General features: G+C 34.6%; 1 protein-coding gene across 1 annotated transcript in view; it reads right to left on the bottom strand.

Annotated features, from left to right (window-relative positions):
* Catsperb (cation channel sperm associated auxiliary subunit beta) overlaps positions 1-16,312 on the bottom strand; it is a 189,140-nt gene that overhangs the window by 146,908 nt on the left and 25,920 nt on the right. Inside the window, exons 3-4 of the mRNA XM_063240997.1 lie at positions 15,806-15,946; positions 11,257-11,317 (exon numbers count right to left, since the gene is read on the bottom strand). Coding sequence (XP_063097067.1) covers positions 11,257-11,317; positions 15,806-15,946 — 202 coding nt within the window. The remainder of the gene's footprint in view (positions 1-11,256; positions 11,318-15,805; positions 15,947-16,312) is intronic.

Raw genomic sequence — 16,312 nt, 5'->3', positions numbered from 1 at the left:
AAGAAACAGACTAGCAGAATGGATCAAGAAACAAAATCCAACCATATGCTGTTTACAGGAAACCCATCTAACCCAGAAGGATACTCACAGACTGAAAGTCAAAGGATGGAAAACAATTCTTCATGCAGCAGGAATCCAAAAAAACGCAGGAGTAGCCATTCTGTTTGCAGACAACGTGAACTTTAAAACCAACAATGACCATAAAGGATAAAGAAGGTCACTACATACTCGTAAGGGGAAAACTCCAAGAGGAAGAGATAACTATCTTAAATATATACGCACCAAACTCCAGAGCGCCCAGTTATATAAAACAATTATTAACAGAAATGAAAACTCAAATTATCAGTAACACAATTGTAACAGGAGACCTTAATACGCCATTGACACCAAGGGACAGATCGACCAGACAGAAAATGAGTAAAGAAATAACAGAACTGAATCATACCTGTGAACAAATGGGTTTGATAGACATATACAGAATGTTCCACCCAACAACATCAGAATACACATTCTTCTCAGCAGTACATGGATCATTTTCTAAAATAGACCATACATTAGCTCATAGAACATATTTAAACAAGTGCAAAAGAGCTGAAATCATCCCTTGCATGTTATCGGATCACAGCGCTCTGAAATTAGAAATTAATGATAAAAGATACTGCAAAAATCCCACAAACACATGGAAACTGAATAACACACTCTTGAGTAATCAGTGGGTCACAGAAGAAATTAAAGAAGAAATCAAACAATACCTAAAAGAAAATGAAAATGCAGATACAACTTACCGGAATCTGTGGGATGCAATGAAAGCCGTCCTGAGAGGAAAATTTATTGCACTGAGTTCCCACATCAGGAAAACAGAACGAATACAAATAAATAACTTGATGCTACACCTCAAACAGCTAGAAAAAGAAGAGCAAGTCAAGCCCAAAGCCAAAAGAAGAGAGGAAATTATAAAAATCAGAGCAGAAATCAATGCAATAGAGACTAAGAAAACAATCCAAAGGATCAACAAATCAAAGAGTTGGTTCTTTGAAAGAATAAATAAAATCGATAAGCCCCTAGCCAACCTTATTAAAAAAAGGGAAGAAAAAGCTCAAATTCATGCAATAAGAAATGAAAAAGGAGAAGTCACTACAGACCCAATAGAAATACAGAAGATCATCAACACCTATTTTGAAAACCTCTACTCTCAAAAGTTTGATAACACAGAAGAAATAGACAGTTTCTTACAAGCATATGAAGTGCCAAAGCTAGATCAAGAGGATGTAAAATTGTTGAATAACCCAATCTCGGTTACTGAAATTGAAAATGTAATTAAGTCCTTACCCACCAAGAAGAGCCCAGGCCCAGATGGATTCACTGCAGAATTCTACAAGAAATACAAAGAAGACCTAATGCCGACACTCCTCAAACTATTCAATGAAATTGAAAGGGAAGCAATCCTTCCTAAGTCATTGCTGGAAGCAAATATCACTCTAGTACCAAAACCTGAGAAAGACCCAACTAAAAAAGAGAACTATAGACCGATCTCCCTAATGAACACAGATGCAAAAATCCTCAATAAAATATTGGCAAATAGGATCCAGCAAATCATCAAGAAGATTATACACCATGACCAAGTGGGATTCATCCCAGGAATGCAAGGATGGTTCAACATATGCAAATCAATAAATGTAATCCACCATATCAATAAAGCCAAAAATAAGAATCACATGATCATTTCTATAGATGCAGAAAAAGCCTTCGATAAGGTCCACCATTTATTCATGATAAAAACTCTACAGATAATTGGAATAGATGGTCTTTACCTCAATATAATAAAGGCCATTTATGACAAACCAACAGCCAGCATCATACTAAATGGCCAAAAATTGAAAGCCTTTACTTTAAAATCAGGCACAAGACAAGGATGTCCTTTATCACCACTCCTATTTAATATAGTACTGGAAGTACTAGCCAGAGCAATTAGACAAGAAGGAGAAATAAAAGGGGTAAAGATAGGAAAAGAAGAAGTTAAGTTGTCATTGTTTGCAGATGACATGATACTCTACATAGAAGACCCCCTAAGCTCCATTGAAAGACTCTTAGATACAATAAATAAATTCAGTAATGTGGCTGGATACAAAATCAATACTCAGAAATCAATAGCATTCCTATACACAAACAACAAAACCACAGAGAGGGAAATAAGGGAAACTGGACTATTCACATTAGCAAGCAAAAAAATGAAATATTTAGGAATGACTCTTATGAAAGAAGTGAAAGACTTATACAGTGAAAACTATAATACACTGAAAAAGGAAATTGAAGATGATCTCAGAAAATGGAAAGACATCCCTTGCTCATGGATAGGAAGAACAAACATTGTGAAGATGGCCATTCTCCCAAAACTGTTATACAGATTCAATGCAATCCCAATAGAAATACCATCAACATACCTTATAGATCTAGAGAAATCACTCCTAAATTTCATCTGGAACCAGAAGAGACCTAGAATCGCAAAAGCAATTCTAAGCAGCAAAGACAAAGCAGGAGGCATCACAATCCCTGACTTGAAATTATACTACAAAGCAACAGTAGTAAAATCAACATGGTATTGGAATCAAAACAGAGCTGAAGATCAATGGAATAGATTAGAAGATACAACCACAACTACAAACACACTCAACCACCTTATCTTTGATAAAGGAGCCAAGCAGGTTCACTGGAAGAACGACAGTCTCTTTAATAAATGGTGCTGGAAAAACTGGCTCTCCATTTGCCGAAAACTAAAGCTAGACCCATGTCTATCACCATGTACTAAATTAAAATCTAAATGGGTCAAAGATCTGAATATTAAAACAGAAACGCTAAATCTATTTGAAGACAAATTGGGTAGAAACCTTGGAGACATAGGAGTAGGTAGAGAATTCATGAATAGGACTCAAACTGCACAGGAAATACTTCCCAGAATCAATAACTGGGACCACTTCTTATTAAAAAGTTTTTGCATGTCAAAAGAAATCTCCAGCATAGTGAAAAGAAAACCCACAAACTGGGAAAAGATTTTAGTGAACTCTCTCTCAGACAAGGGACTCTTGTCTAAAACATATAAAGAATTAAAAAAACTCAGACCTCCAAAATTCAAAGATCCAATCCAAAAATGGGCATCTGAGATGAATACGCAATTCTCAGATGAAGAAATGCAAATGGCAAATAAATACATGAAAAAATGCTCATCATCATTGGTCATTAGAGAAATGCAAATTAAAACCACACTGAGATACCATCTCACTCCTGAAAGAATGGCCAGGGTCAAGAAAACCAACAACAACAAATGCTGGAGAGGCTGTGGGGAAAAAGGAACTCTCCTGCACTGTTGGTGGGAGTGTAGACTGGTACAGCCTTTGTGGAGGTCTGTCTGGAGGTTTCTCAAAAAGTTGGGATTGGAAATCCCATTTATTCCAGCTATTCCACTTCTAGGCATATTCCCAGAAGAACTGAAAGCATCATACCACAGGGATATATGTGCACCTACGTTTATAGCAGCACAATTTGTAATCGCCAGATCTTGGAAACAACCCAAGTGTCCATCAACTGAGGAATGGATAAAAAAGTTGTGGTATTTCTATACAATGGAGTATTATTCAGCTATAAAGAAGGATCGCATTGAGATATTTATCAATAAATGGGCGCAGCTTGAGACCATACTCATAAGTGAAATAAATCAATCTCGCATGTATGAATAGCGAATAGTTTCCCTAATGTAAGTAATGATTCAAATATATAAAAATATGTGATAATCATGATTCCCCATTATGTGGCCTTGAAGCCTTATAAAATTTTCACTTATTAATTAGAAAGGCTTTATTCTGGGATTTAATATGGAAATATTTGAAGCTATAGTATATGAAGTTTTATCCAAATATTTTAAGGAAAAAGACAGACACTATGGTAACTACTATTCTTTAAAAAAATTATTTAGCTATTTCTTATGTTTATTTTAATTAAGGGAAAAATTTAAAAAATTAGGATATATAGTAGTAACTCTTTTTGATCTCCTATTAACTTGTTTTGAAGTCCTGTAATACTCCCAAGATCTTGTTTTGACTGATTAGACTCTGTTCCATTCTGTGCGATAGTAGCAAGTCTAAAGGTATAGGCAACTTTTTTGAAGGCAATAAGATTCACAAAGATGCCCATTCTGGTTTGACTATTGTCTCCTTTGGAAATCCTGTAATGTTCACAATGCCTAAGTTTTATTGGTCTTGTTCTCCACTGTTTTGTCCAACTTTATAATATCTAATGAGATAGACAATTCCTTTTAAGGAAACAAGAGACAATGTTGATAACCATTGTTAATAACCTTGTACTCTGTTCTACATCATGTGCTATGTCTATCCTTGGTTTTGACTTACAGCTTTGTTTTGCCATATTTGACTTTATTCTCTCCCCCCCCAAAAAGTAATAAGAACTAAGGAGTAATAAAATCCAAAATGTGTAAATTTTGTTGTAAAAAAGAGAGGGAGGGAAAAAAAAAAGAGCTCTAACAGATATAACAGCAAGTGTGTTTAGGGATGTTAAATAGCTGACTATATTAATGTTTTTGGATCATTGAACACAGCTGTTTGTAGTCTCTCTGTTTGAATGTCTACTTTGTATTCTTTGATACTGTGATTTGAGCAACTATTTCCAAGATGATAATATATAATCTATTAACAGGTGATTTCTTACTGTTATGTTTTTTTTTGTTGTTCTGTATTATGTGTAACCTTACACTGCTTTGTTTTGTTTTGTGTTTTTCTCTTTTTCCTCTTAAATAAAAAAAAAAAAGAAAATGGAAGGATATTCCTTGCTCTTGTTAGGAAGAACAAACATTGTGAAAATGGCCATACTCCCAAACTGTTGTGCAGATTCAATGCAATCCCAGTCAAAATACCATTAACATACCTTACAGATGTAGAGAAAATATTTGTAAAATTCATTTGGAAACAGAAGAAACCTAGGAGACAAAGGCAGTTCTGGGCAACAAAGGCAAGACAGGAGGCATCTCAATTCCTGACTTGAAAATATCCTACAAAGCCAACGTAATAAAATCAGCATGGTACTGGCAAAGAAATAGACCTGAGGATCAATGGAACAGATTAGAAGATGCAAACACAAAGACACTCAGTCACCTTATATTTGACAAAGGGGCTAAACATATTCACTGGAAAAAATAGCTTCTTTAATAAATGGAGAAATTGGCCTTCCACATGCTGCAGACTGAAAATAGACTCATGCCTATCATCATACACTGAACTAAAGTCAAAATGGATCAAGGATATAAATATTAAAACAGAAACACTAAATCTACTGGAGGACAAGGTAGGTAAAAACCTTGGAGACATAGGAGTAGAGAGAGAATTCATGAATAAAATGCAAACTGCTCAGGAAATACTTCAAAGAATCAACAATGTGATCTCATATTACTAAAAAGTTTCTGCACTTCAAAGTAAATCATTGGGAACAGAAAATGGCAGCTTGCTAGGGGACTGGGTGCAGAGTCTCTGTGGAGAAATCAGATCAGATGCTAGAATATGACAACATGGAGAGGGTCAGACTAATGGGTAACGATTCTTATTAACCAAGGCAGCAACTGAAGGGAAAAATAAAACTAGGAAGAGGAAGGAAAAGCACGGGTGGGGAGCTGAGGCCCAATGTGCTCACTGAGCCCCATTCTGTGCTGTACTAGGTGTGCCCGGAGGATCTAAGGTCATGCTGAGACCGTAGCTGCCAATAACAGGAGTCTGGAATCCCGAACTCTTGATGGGAGGATGTGGCAAAGTGAGCAGTGGATCCAAGGGGAAAAGCTGTATTGCTCTCAGCGACTGCTGGAAATTAAAAGCTGGGGCCCTGCGAAGAAGCCAAAGCCACCTGGTTGCATTGGAGGAGACTGCGAGAGGCTCTGGAGCTCCAAAGCCAGACACCACACAGTTTTCTGACCAATCCACACTGTGCTGGGAACACAGTGAAGACACGTGGTGCAGTGTGCAGTAGACCCAAGAGGAAGACCTGCATTGAGTCCTAGTGAGTACTAGGGACTGGGTCCCGCAGCTGCTGTCGCTGGCTGGAGGACATCTTGGAATTGGGCAGAGCCTGGCACCACAGTACCATCAGTGACACAGAGAGGACTGGTGGAAGACATCTTGGAATTGGGCAGAGCCTGGTACCGCGACGGCTTCAGTAATACAGAGAGGAATGGTGGAGGACATCTTGGAATTGGGCAGAGCCCAGTGCCTTGGTGACATCAGATAGTTGCCCCTGGCACAGAGAGGTCTGGTAGAGGACAGCTTGGATGTGGGCATAACTCTGCACCGTGGTAACATCAGTTGCTCCTGGTGCAGAGAGAACTGTGGGATCTGCTGGGGCTGAACCACGTCTCTGGTTGGGACCCAATAAGCAGATACAAAATTATCGTGACTCTGTGACGTCCACAAGGTACAGCCTAACTTGTGCATTGACTGGCACAGAGGCTGGAGGCTAGCCTGCACCGTCGCTGCACCCCTGCCTACCTCAGATAACAGCAAATTGGGGAGGGTAGCAAAAACTCCAGTCAGCATGCTACGGAAAGACCCTAAGCAATACGGAGAGGGTCAGAGACCCCCAGGATGCACCAGTCTGAAAGAAACCAGAAACATGACAAGGGATAGAAATTTAAAAAAAATCTCTAGCTGCTGAACCTGGGAAAATAAGCCCAGGAGAAGTAAATACAGAAGAGAACCAGCATAGTAACCATCCAATACTAGACACAGCATCAGCCGATATAAAGAAATATCCTCATGACCTCATAAGACGAATTTAAAACTGTACTTCTGATCCAAGTGAGGCAAGATATAAAGAGATTAATTAAAGAAATGATAAGCCCCTCCCAAGAGAAGAACAGAGGAAATCAGAAAAGAAAGAGAAACCTCTGATGAAGAATTTAAACATAACCTAGAATACATGAAACAGATCCAAAGAGATTACCAGGAAACTAAAAACTCCATTGAAAACTGGCAAAATGCCTTGACAGAAACTAAAGTTAGCCTTTTGAAACTTGAAGAGAGATCTATGATATATGATTGTGAAAGAAAAGGCCTCTTAAAAATAATGAGGAACCAGAAAAAAATAATTCAAAGGATAGAAGATGACAAAAGTATACATAACCTAAGAATAAAGCACGTGAGTGAGGAAGCAGGAGTAACCAAAAATGAACTACAAAGAATATTCACAGATATATTAAAGGAAAACTCCCTAAGCATAGGAAAAAGAAATGATATCCAGATAAATGAGGCATACTGAACTCCAGCCACCTACAACCAAAACAGATCTACACCCAGACATACAATAATCAAGATTCCAGAAATTCACCAAAAGAACAGAATATTAAAAGCAGCCAGGGAAAAGAAGCAGATAACCTACAATGGGAAAATTATCAAAATAACAAAAGATTTATCAACACAAACTCTCAAATTGAGAAGGGCCTGGGGGAAATATTCCAAGCCCTGAAAGAAAATAATTTGCAACCAAGACTAATATACCCAGAAAAACTCTATCTCAAAATTAATGGAGAAATAAGATGTTTCCAAGACAAGGAGGAAGTGGGAGCTCATGGCCACCAACCCAACCCTACAGAGAGTGCTAAAGGACATTCCAGAGAGAGAGACAAAGGGATACCAAGATTCCAGCAACAGTGGCAGAGAGGCCTCAATGAACAGGGCAGACAGTGGAATGAGGGAGCAAGGTAGACAAATTATAGCAGTAAAGTGGAGTAGCAGACATGAGGCAGAGACGGTAAGCTATAATCTTTAATATAGATAGCCTTGATACACTAAAAAAAGGCAGATGTCATTGTTAATAGTGTATCAGGATTTAGAAGTCACAGTAGTCTTATTGCTCTGTTTAGTTTGAATTTATTTTGTTCCAGTATGTCCACTCATATCAGATTTGAGGGCACAGACAGCTAACCCAAAAATTGCAGGTTATACCATGGTAACTAGCCTTAATTTCCTATTAACTTAAACTGAAATCCTGTATTACTTACATTGTTTTACTATGACTGATCTTATTTGAATCTGATTTGTTGGATGCGGTTTTGCCTTGGCTTATTTTATTCGAATTTGGTATGCTTCATAGTATCAAGTCTAAAAGTAGAAGCAACTACTCTGAAGATGACAAGATGTAAAAGATATCCATACTGGTTTTTATTATTAACAGCTTTCAAGTCCTACAATGTTTTCAGTGTTATGTTTTTATAAAAATAGCTATGTAATACTATGCTTAAGTATATTAAGCCTGATGATGTGGACAAGTCTATTGAAAATAACAAGAGAAAGCATAGTAACTACAGTAGATCACCTAATATTGTGGTCTTATATGTCTTTTTCATTGCATGTTTTTCTAGGAATTTGTTTTGCTGTCTTGTTATGATTTGTTTTTCCCTATAATACAGAGAGGATGGATATACATGTAGAAATTCACACATGGGAAGAATTTTTTAAACTATTTACAGAAACAGATTATATAATGCAAGATGTAATGAACAGATACTCTGAAGAAGAGACACTAAGAAATCCAATGCTAATTCTGTAGCATTATGATACTCAAATCTAGCAATGCTATTATTCACTGTTCAGAGTGATATTAGTCTAGTCTCTTAAGTTCAATTTCAACATATGTAAAGATAAGGACAGCTACTACGAAGAGAATGAGAGACACTGTGTTACTCATTATTGGCTTCCCCAATATCAGATCTTGAAGACCTAAAAAGCCTTCATCATCCTGTAATGATTTGATTAGTTATATAATATGCAGTATGTATTCAATGTGTGTGAAGATGGGGACAACTATTTGTAAGAAAACTAGAGACAATAAGACAGTGAAGATCTCCAGTGGACATGCTTTGAAATCTGTGTTTCTTTAAATTGTTCCCTTATAAACTGTTTTGTTCTGTTTTTTTATGTTTAATCTTACCATCTTTAAGATAAAAAACAAGTGTGTAGGACTGATAACTGAACGTCACTATGTGAATGTCACTTTACATACTTTATTGATAACCATATTACTAAGTTTTTGTTGGATCGTTGAGCAGAACTGTTGGCAGTGTCACTATTTGAATGTCACTACGTGAATGACACTTTACATACTTTAATTTTGTAACTTGAACAACTATTTCCAGGGTGACAGTATGTAATTTATCCACTGGTGATTTCTTACTGTTTATTTTTCTGTATTTCTGTATTATTTCTACCCTTTTTTCCCCATTTAAATAAAAAAAAATCATCAACAGAGTGAAAAGAAAACCCACAGCATGGGAAAGAATTTTAGCCAGCAATGCCTCAGACAAAGGACTTATATCAAGAACATATAAAGAATTGAAAAACAACAAGCCCCCCAAATTCAAAGACCCTCTCCATAAATGGGCATTGGAAATAAACACACATTTCTCAGATGACGATATACAAATGGCAAATAAATATATGAAGAAATGTTCACCAGCACTGGTCATTCAACAAATGCAAATTAAAACAGCTTTGAGATTTCATTTCATCCCAGAAAGAATGGCTGCCATCAAGAAAACAACTGAAAACAAATGTTGGCGAGGATGCAGGAAAAATGAACACTTCTCTACTGTGGTGAGAATGCAGACTGGTGCAACCACTGTGGAAATCAGTATGGAGATTCCTCAAAAAACTAGGATTGGAAGTCCCATTCAATCCAGCTACTCCTCTCCTGGGTATTTTCCCAGAAAAATTGAAAAGGTCATGTCACAATGATATATGTGCACCCACGTTCATAATAGCACAGTTTATGATAGCTAAGTCTTGGAAACAACCAAAATGCCCATCAACTGCAGAGTGGATGAAAAAAATGTGGTATTTTTATATAATGGAATACAATTCAGTTATAAAAAGATGATCTTGAGGCCTTTATAGGTAAATGGAAGTAACTTGAGAATATCCTCATTAGTGAAATAAAGATTCATTAGTAAATATCACATTGTCTCTCTAGTGTAAAAAATAATAAGAACTGACAGAATAGTAGGATCCAATAGTATAATAGATATTGTAAAAGTGAAAGGTAAAGAAAGTGCTCTAAAGGATGTAATGGTATGTATAGTGTGTAAGATAGATGGCCATATTACTAAATTTCTGTAAGATTATTGAATGGAAGGGTTTGCACTGTCAATGTTTGAGTGTCTGGCCACTTTTTATGCTTGATTTTTGTAATTTTAACAACTATTATTAAGATGACAATATGTAATGTATCAATTAGTGATTTTATGTTAATTTTTAAAAATTCTGTATTCTACTTTTTTCTCTTTTGTTTCTTCTTTAATTTTCTTTTCTTTCTTTCTTTAAACAAAAATTTTTAATTTTCTTTTCTTTCTTTCTTTAAATAAAAAAATTGGGAAAAAAGATGGTCTCCTGAGAATTTACAGTTGGGCTGGCCACTAGGAAAAATAACAATTCAACAGTCGTGGGATATCTTTAGAATGCAAGGCTGCAAAGAAACAAAAATAAGTGTAGATTTACAGAAAAGATATTTAAGTGAGACAATGTGAATGTATTTCCTGGGTTCTTTCTGTTTTTTATTTCTAATTCCTTCCTGCAGTGTGATTGTATTTTTTCTTTGGAATCTATGAATAAAATAATGTTTTTCCTTACGTGAAGTTAAGTAAGTTTTTCTTTCTTGTTTTTACTATAGAAAAGCAGCAAGTCTTTTACTATTTTTAAACTATGCAACTATATCTTATGCCTGAAAATTTAACTTAATTTATTAGTTTAATACTTATAAATCCTGAGATTTGACTTTTCTCCTCTTTCTTTCTGGGTATACACAATATATAATGCTATATTGCCACATAACATTTAATAGTATATCCCTTAACAAAATAATATATTACACATTATAGATAATAACATTTTAAGGTTGATATAATTTCAGTAAAATTTATAATTTATAAAATTTATTTCTTTGCCCCACAATCTCAATACTATAATTTCCAACTTCTAGAAAATGTGTTTCCTTTAAATAAAGGATGATATAAATGTTGTGGATGTCAGAACAAGCTGTAAGACTTCCAGGTAAAATACATATGCCCAGTAAAATTTAAATTTCAAGTAAATCACAAATTTTTACATACTACATGAGATATTTACATGAGACAATGTAAACTTTAAACTAAAATAAATACTTTTATTTGGTAAATTTAGATCCATAAGTACAAGAATAAATTCAAATCAGTCTTACCTGTGTTACTTGTGATGTTTTCTCTAGGAATATCAATGAACCAGAAAATCTGACCACTAAACTTGAATGAAGAAGACATCAGAAAGCAGTATTTTACAATGTTGATAGTAATATTTATTTTGGCATATTCTACTTATCTTCTTCTTTTCTGTACTGGGGATTGAACCCAGGATCTTCACACTGAACCACACTCTCAGTCTTTTTTTTGAAATTTTGAAACAGAGTCTTGTTGATTTGCAAAATTGCCCAGACTGGACTTGAACTTGCAATCCTCCTGCCTTGGTCTCCCCGAATGTTGGCATTACAGGTGTACCCCACCACACTTGGTTATACCCTATCTCTCAAAAAAGAATTAAACAAAGGCATCCAAATACATATGCCTTTTATTTAGCAATTTTCATTGTTAGATTCTTTCTACATTATATTCATATATATATGTAAAATGATGTATATTCAAGAATATGTTTGCAATATGGTTTGGAATAGCATAAGATTGGAAATTTTGAAGTAATCAGCTGTATACAATAATATAACCACATAATGGATTACCACACAGCCAAGCCCTGGTAGCATGAAGGTGAAGTACCACTGTTTAATAATAATAATCAGAGACAAAGCATGGGACGTCAGAGCATTTGGAAATTTAAGAGAAAAATCCAAGGAGCAAGAGATCTGTAAGACATTCCTAGAAGACCAGGTCTAAAAGACCAGGTAGAGACTACCAATTCTTTTAGCTTTTACTGCTGGATTATAGTTTGAGGTTTTTGCCAAGTTATTTGCCTTTTAGAATAATAAGAAAAGCAGTTTCTTGAAAGACCAAACAGAAGAGAGTTGCTACAACATATTATCTTCAATAAGTAGTCTTTAATCAAAAGTGACAAGATATGAAAAGAAGCACAAAGTGTAACTGAGTCAGGCATGGAGGCTGAGGCAGAAGGATCACTGCAAATTCAAGGTAAGCCTGGACTACATAGAGAGTTCATGGCTAGTTTGAACTATATGGTGAGTTCCTGTCTTGAAAAACAAAATAAACAAACACATGAAAAAGTAACTAATATTCAAGAATAAAGGGTAGACACTAGACTGATTCAGAGTCAACATACCAGAAATAACTTCAAAGAATTTATTATAAAAATGTACACTGGTTTAGAAAAATGTTCTAATAAGGAAATGGATATAGAATCTCAGCATAGAGAAACAAACAAACAGAGATAATAAGATTGACAAGTATAATAACCCCAGTACACTATTTATTTAAAAGATTCAATTGCAGACTGGAGATGGAAAAAAGAAAGAGTAAGTGAATTTAGTGATATAGCAATTAAAACTACCAAATATTAAAAAAAGAGGGACATCATAAGGTGACTATAGATATAGAAATAATCTGCTGTATATTTCAAAAAATCAGAAAAAAGAATTCTGGGTGTTCTGTCCATCAAAAAATGGTAAGTTTTGAGGAGATAGCATATTTAATCTGATTTAAACTTTAATATATATGTATATATATATATATATATATATGCACATTACAGGGTAATCCATTAACATAAGACATTTTTATGGAATTAGTATATCAATTAAAAAGAAATTTTAAAAAGGGGAAGTAATTAATGAAAAATAAAATTTCATAGACTTGTGGAATAATATAACAAAATGTTCCAAAATGAGTATAATTGGATTCTAAGCAAGAAAAGAGACAGAAACACAGGTAGGAAAAAAATTTAAGAACATAATGCCTGAAGACTTTCAAAATTTGGTGAATTTGCAGTTCAGGAAGCTCAAGGAACCCCAAATAGGCAAACACAAAGAAAGAAATCTTCAAAGCATCTAGAAAAAAATGAGACAATAATAAAATTAACAGCTAACTTTTCATTCAAAACAATAGTGTAAGATTAGAATGACATATTCAAAATTCTGAAAGAAAATTAAATCAATCAGAAATTGTAGATCTGGGACCAGGGATTTAGCTCAGTGGCATAAGCATCTGCCTGACAAGCGTGAGGTTGTGAGTTTGTTCCCTGGTACAAAAAAAAAAAAAAGACAGAAATTATAGATCTGACAAAACTGTCCTTCAAAAAATTCAGGTAACCACTAAAGATCGCTTAGAACTCATATGTGAGTTCATCATGATTACTCCACATTGATACAATATGGATACAATTTGCACTCTTGAAACAAAATATTGTTAGAAGAAATTAGAGAAGATCAAAATATGTGGAAAGACGACCTCGGTTCATGTCTTGAAAGACTTAATATTATTATGATGGGAACATATCCAGATTTGTACACAGATTTAAACAAAATTTCATCAGTAATCAGTAGGTTGCTTTGTAGAACTTTATAAGCTTATCTTAAAAAAATTCATATAGAAATTTAAGGGACCCAGACTAGCAAAAAAGTTTTTGAAAATGAAGGACAAAGTTAGAGAATTCATGCTTCCTTATTTTAAAACCTAACACAAAGCCAACCATATTAAGACAACATGATAGCAGCATAAAAATAAATATATAGATCAATGCAGTAGAATTGAGAATCCAGAAACAATTGTTTATATTTATAGTCAAATGATTTTCCAACAAAGGTGTCAAAACAAGTCAGTAGTGAAATAATAATTGCCATTTAAAAAACAGTGCAAGGGGGCAGTGGCCATGGGCTGGGAAAAGAGCCAAGAAGCCAGCCTGCCCTTTCCCTGAGCCAGCCAGGGTGCAGGCTGGGAGGCAAGAACACCCTCTCCCACACCCACCCACACATGTAGGCAAACAGCTGATTCCGAGCAACACAAGTTGGGATGACAGCAACAAGGTACAAAACAACTTAATGCTTGTATTGATTGATGGACTTTGCAAGCCTGAGGCTGGGAGTTTGAGCATCTGTTTAGAGTATAACAATATACAATAGAGCAACTCTGGGGGATTTCCTTCTGTCTTGTTTTTGAAATTCAACATTGTTCCCATTGTTTTGTATGGTTCTGTCTTACTGTTTTGTTTTATTCTCATCAAAATAAAAATGGTACAAGAAAGCTGGATCTATTGTACAGTATAGAAAAACTTACAATGAATCGAAGACTCAAAGGTAAAACTCAAAGGTAAAAGCTTCTGGAAGAAAATATTCAGGTATTTCTGACTTTGGATCAGGTGATGGTTTTCTACATTGACTCAAAAAGTTCAAGGAAGGAAATATCAGATATCAAGCACACTATTAAGAAAGTGAAAGGGCAACCCATAGAATGGAAAAAGATAATTTCAAATTATATCTGGCATGGACCTCTATCCAGAATATATAAAGAACATTTGCAATTCAAAAATAATAAGACAACTCGATTAGAAGAGGACCAGAATCTATCTGGGCCCAGAATATTTCTGGGCTGGGTGTGGTGGTGCACAGCTATAATTCCAGCATTTGAGAGACTGATGCAGGAGGATTGTTGTGAGTTTGAGGTTATCCTGGGCTATATAGTTAGTTCAAGGCTGGCTTTGAACATTGAGACCCCATCTCAAAAAACTATTTCCCCAGAGAAATAGTGACCAATAAGTATATGAAATGGTACTCAAACATAATTTATCATTAGAAAATCAAAATCATAATGATAAAGTTCTTCATACTTACTAGAGGTTATAACAAAAAAACATAGCAAGTGTTGGTGAGGATATGGAGAAATTGGAACACTAATAACATAGGCAGAAATGTAAGATAGTACAATCATTTTGGAAAGCAGTCTGGCAGTTCTCAAAAAATTAAACATGGTTTTGTGTCTAGAGAAATTAAAACATTTCCACACAAATATTCAGAGTGGCATTATTTATAATAATCTCAAACTAAAATAACTCAAAGTTCATCAACTGATGAAGAAATAAATCAAATGTAGTGAATACAATGGTATACTATACAACCAGAAAAAGGAATACAGTACTGATATATGCTACAACATGGATGAAGCTTAAATACATTATGTAAATGGAAAGATGTAGTCATAAATATTATACATTATGTTTCACTTACACAGAATGCTCAGAATAAGCAAATCTGTAGAGAAATAAAGTGAAGTAGTAGGGGTGGGCAGTAGAGGGAGAATGGAAAGCATGTATGATCATGACTTTGAGTGGTCCTTTGCAGTGATGAAATTTTCTGGAATTATATTGTATGGTATGTGAATTAGATCTTAACAAAGTTATCTTAAAAATGAAGGCCAAATAAAGACCTTTTCAGAGGCAAATACAATTCATTGTCAACAGATTTGTACTGTAAAAGTGCTTAAATAAGTTTCTTTAAGCTGAAGAAAAATGATACTAGAAGCAACTTATATCTATAGAACAGAATGAAGAATAATAGAAATGACAAATACATAAATAAAAAACTGTATTTTTTCTAATTTCTTAGAAATGTTATAACTGGTTAAAGCAAGAAGCATAACACTACTTTTAGTTTTAAAACATACATATGCATGTCTTTATCTATAATTTAACATTACTGAATTATATGTCTTTAAAAACACATCCTATAAGGAAGAGCTTGTGAAAACATATCACCGAATAAAATAAAACATAATTACCAGTATTAAATTAAAGAGGAAGATGCCATGATAGGTACTATTTATGATTTCCAAGGTAGGAGCAAGTCCTCCAGATGTGAATATACTTAGCGTCTCCTTGGAAACAAGCTCATTCTCCGTTTGGAAAAAACATTTGATTTCCTTAGGAAAGAGAAAGTAAAACAAACAAGTAATGACAATTTGATGGTGAGAAGCATATTACATTAATTTATTTCTTATTTTTTTATTTTAGAGAGAATAAAGTCATACAAAATTAAACAATAAAGCCAATCACAACAAAGCAGTGCAAGTGGTACAGGACTTCAAAACAAGGTAATAGGAAATTAACAATGGTTTCCATATGTCTCCTGTTATTTTCAAAATAGCTGCCCATGTTTCAGATATAATAAAATCAAACAAAACAAAACAAAACAGAATAAGACCAAACAAAACAAAACAATGAAAATGATATAAGACTTTAAAACAAGATAATAGGAAATTAACAATGGCTTCCACATTTGGATGGAA

This window comes from Cavia porcellus, unplaced genomic scaffold, assembly GCF_034190915.1.
Source record: "Cavia porcellus strain 051 isolate PalLab524CR breed Dunkin Hartley unplaced genomic scaffold, mCavPor4.1 scaffold_31, whole genome shotgun sequence".
NCBI classification, from domain to species: domain Eukaryota; kingdom Metazoa; phylum Chordata; class Mammalia; order Rodentia; family Caviidae; genus Cavia; species Cavia porcellus.
This window is presented reverse-complemented; position numbering and strand designations above follow the sequence as displayed.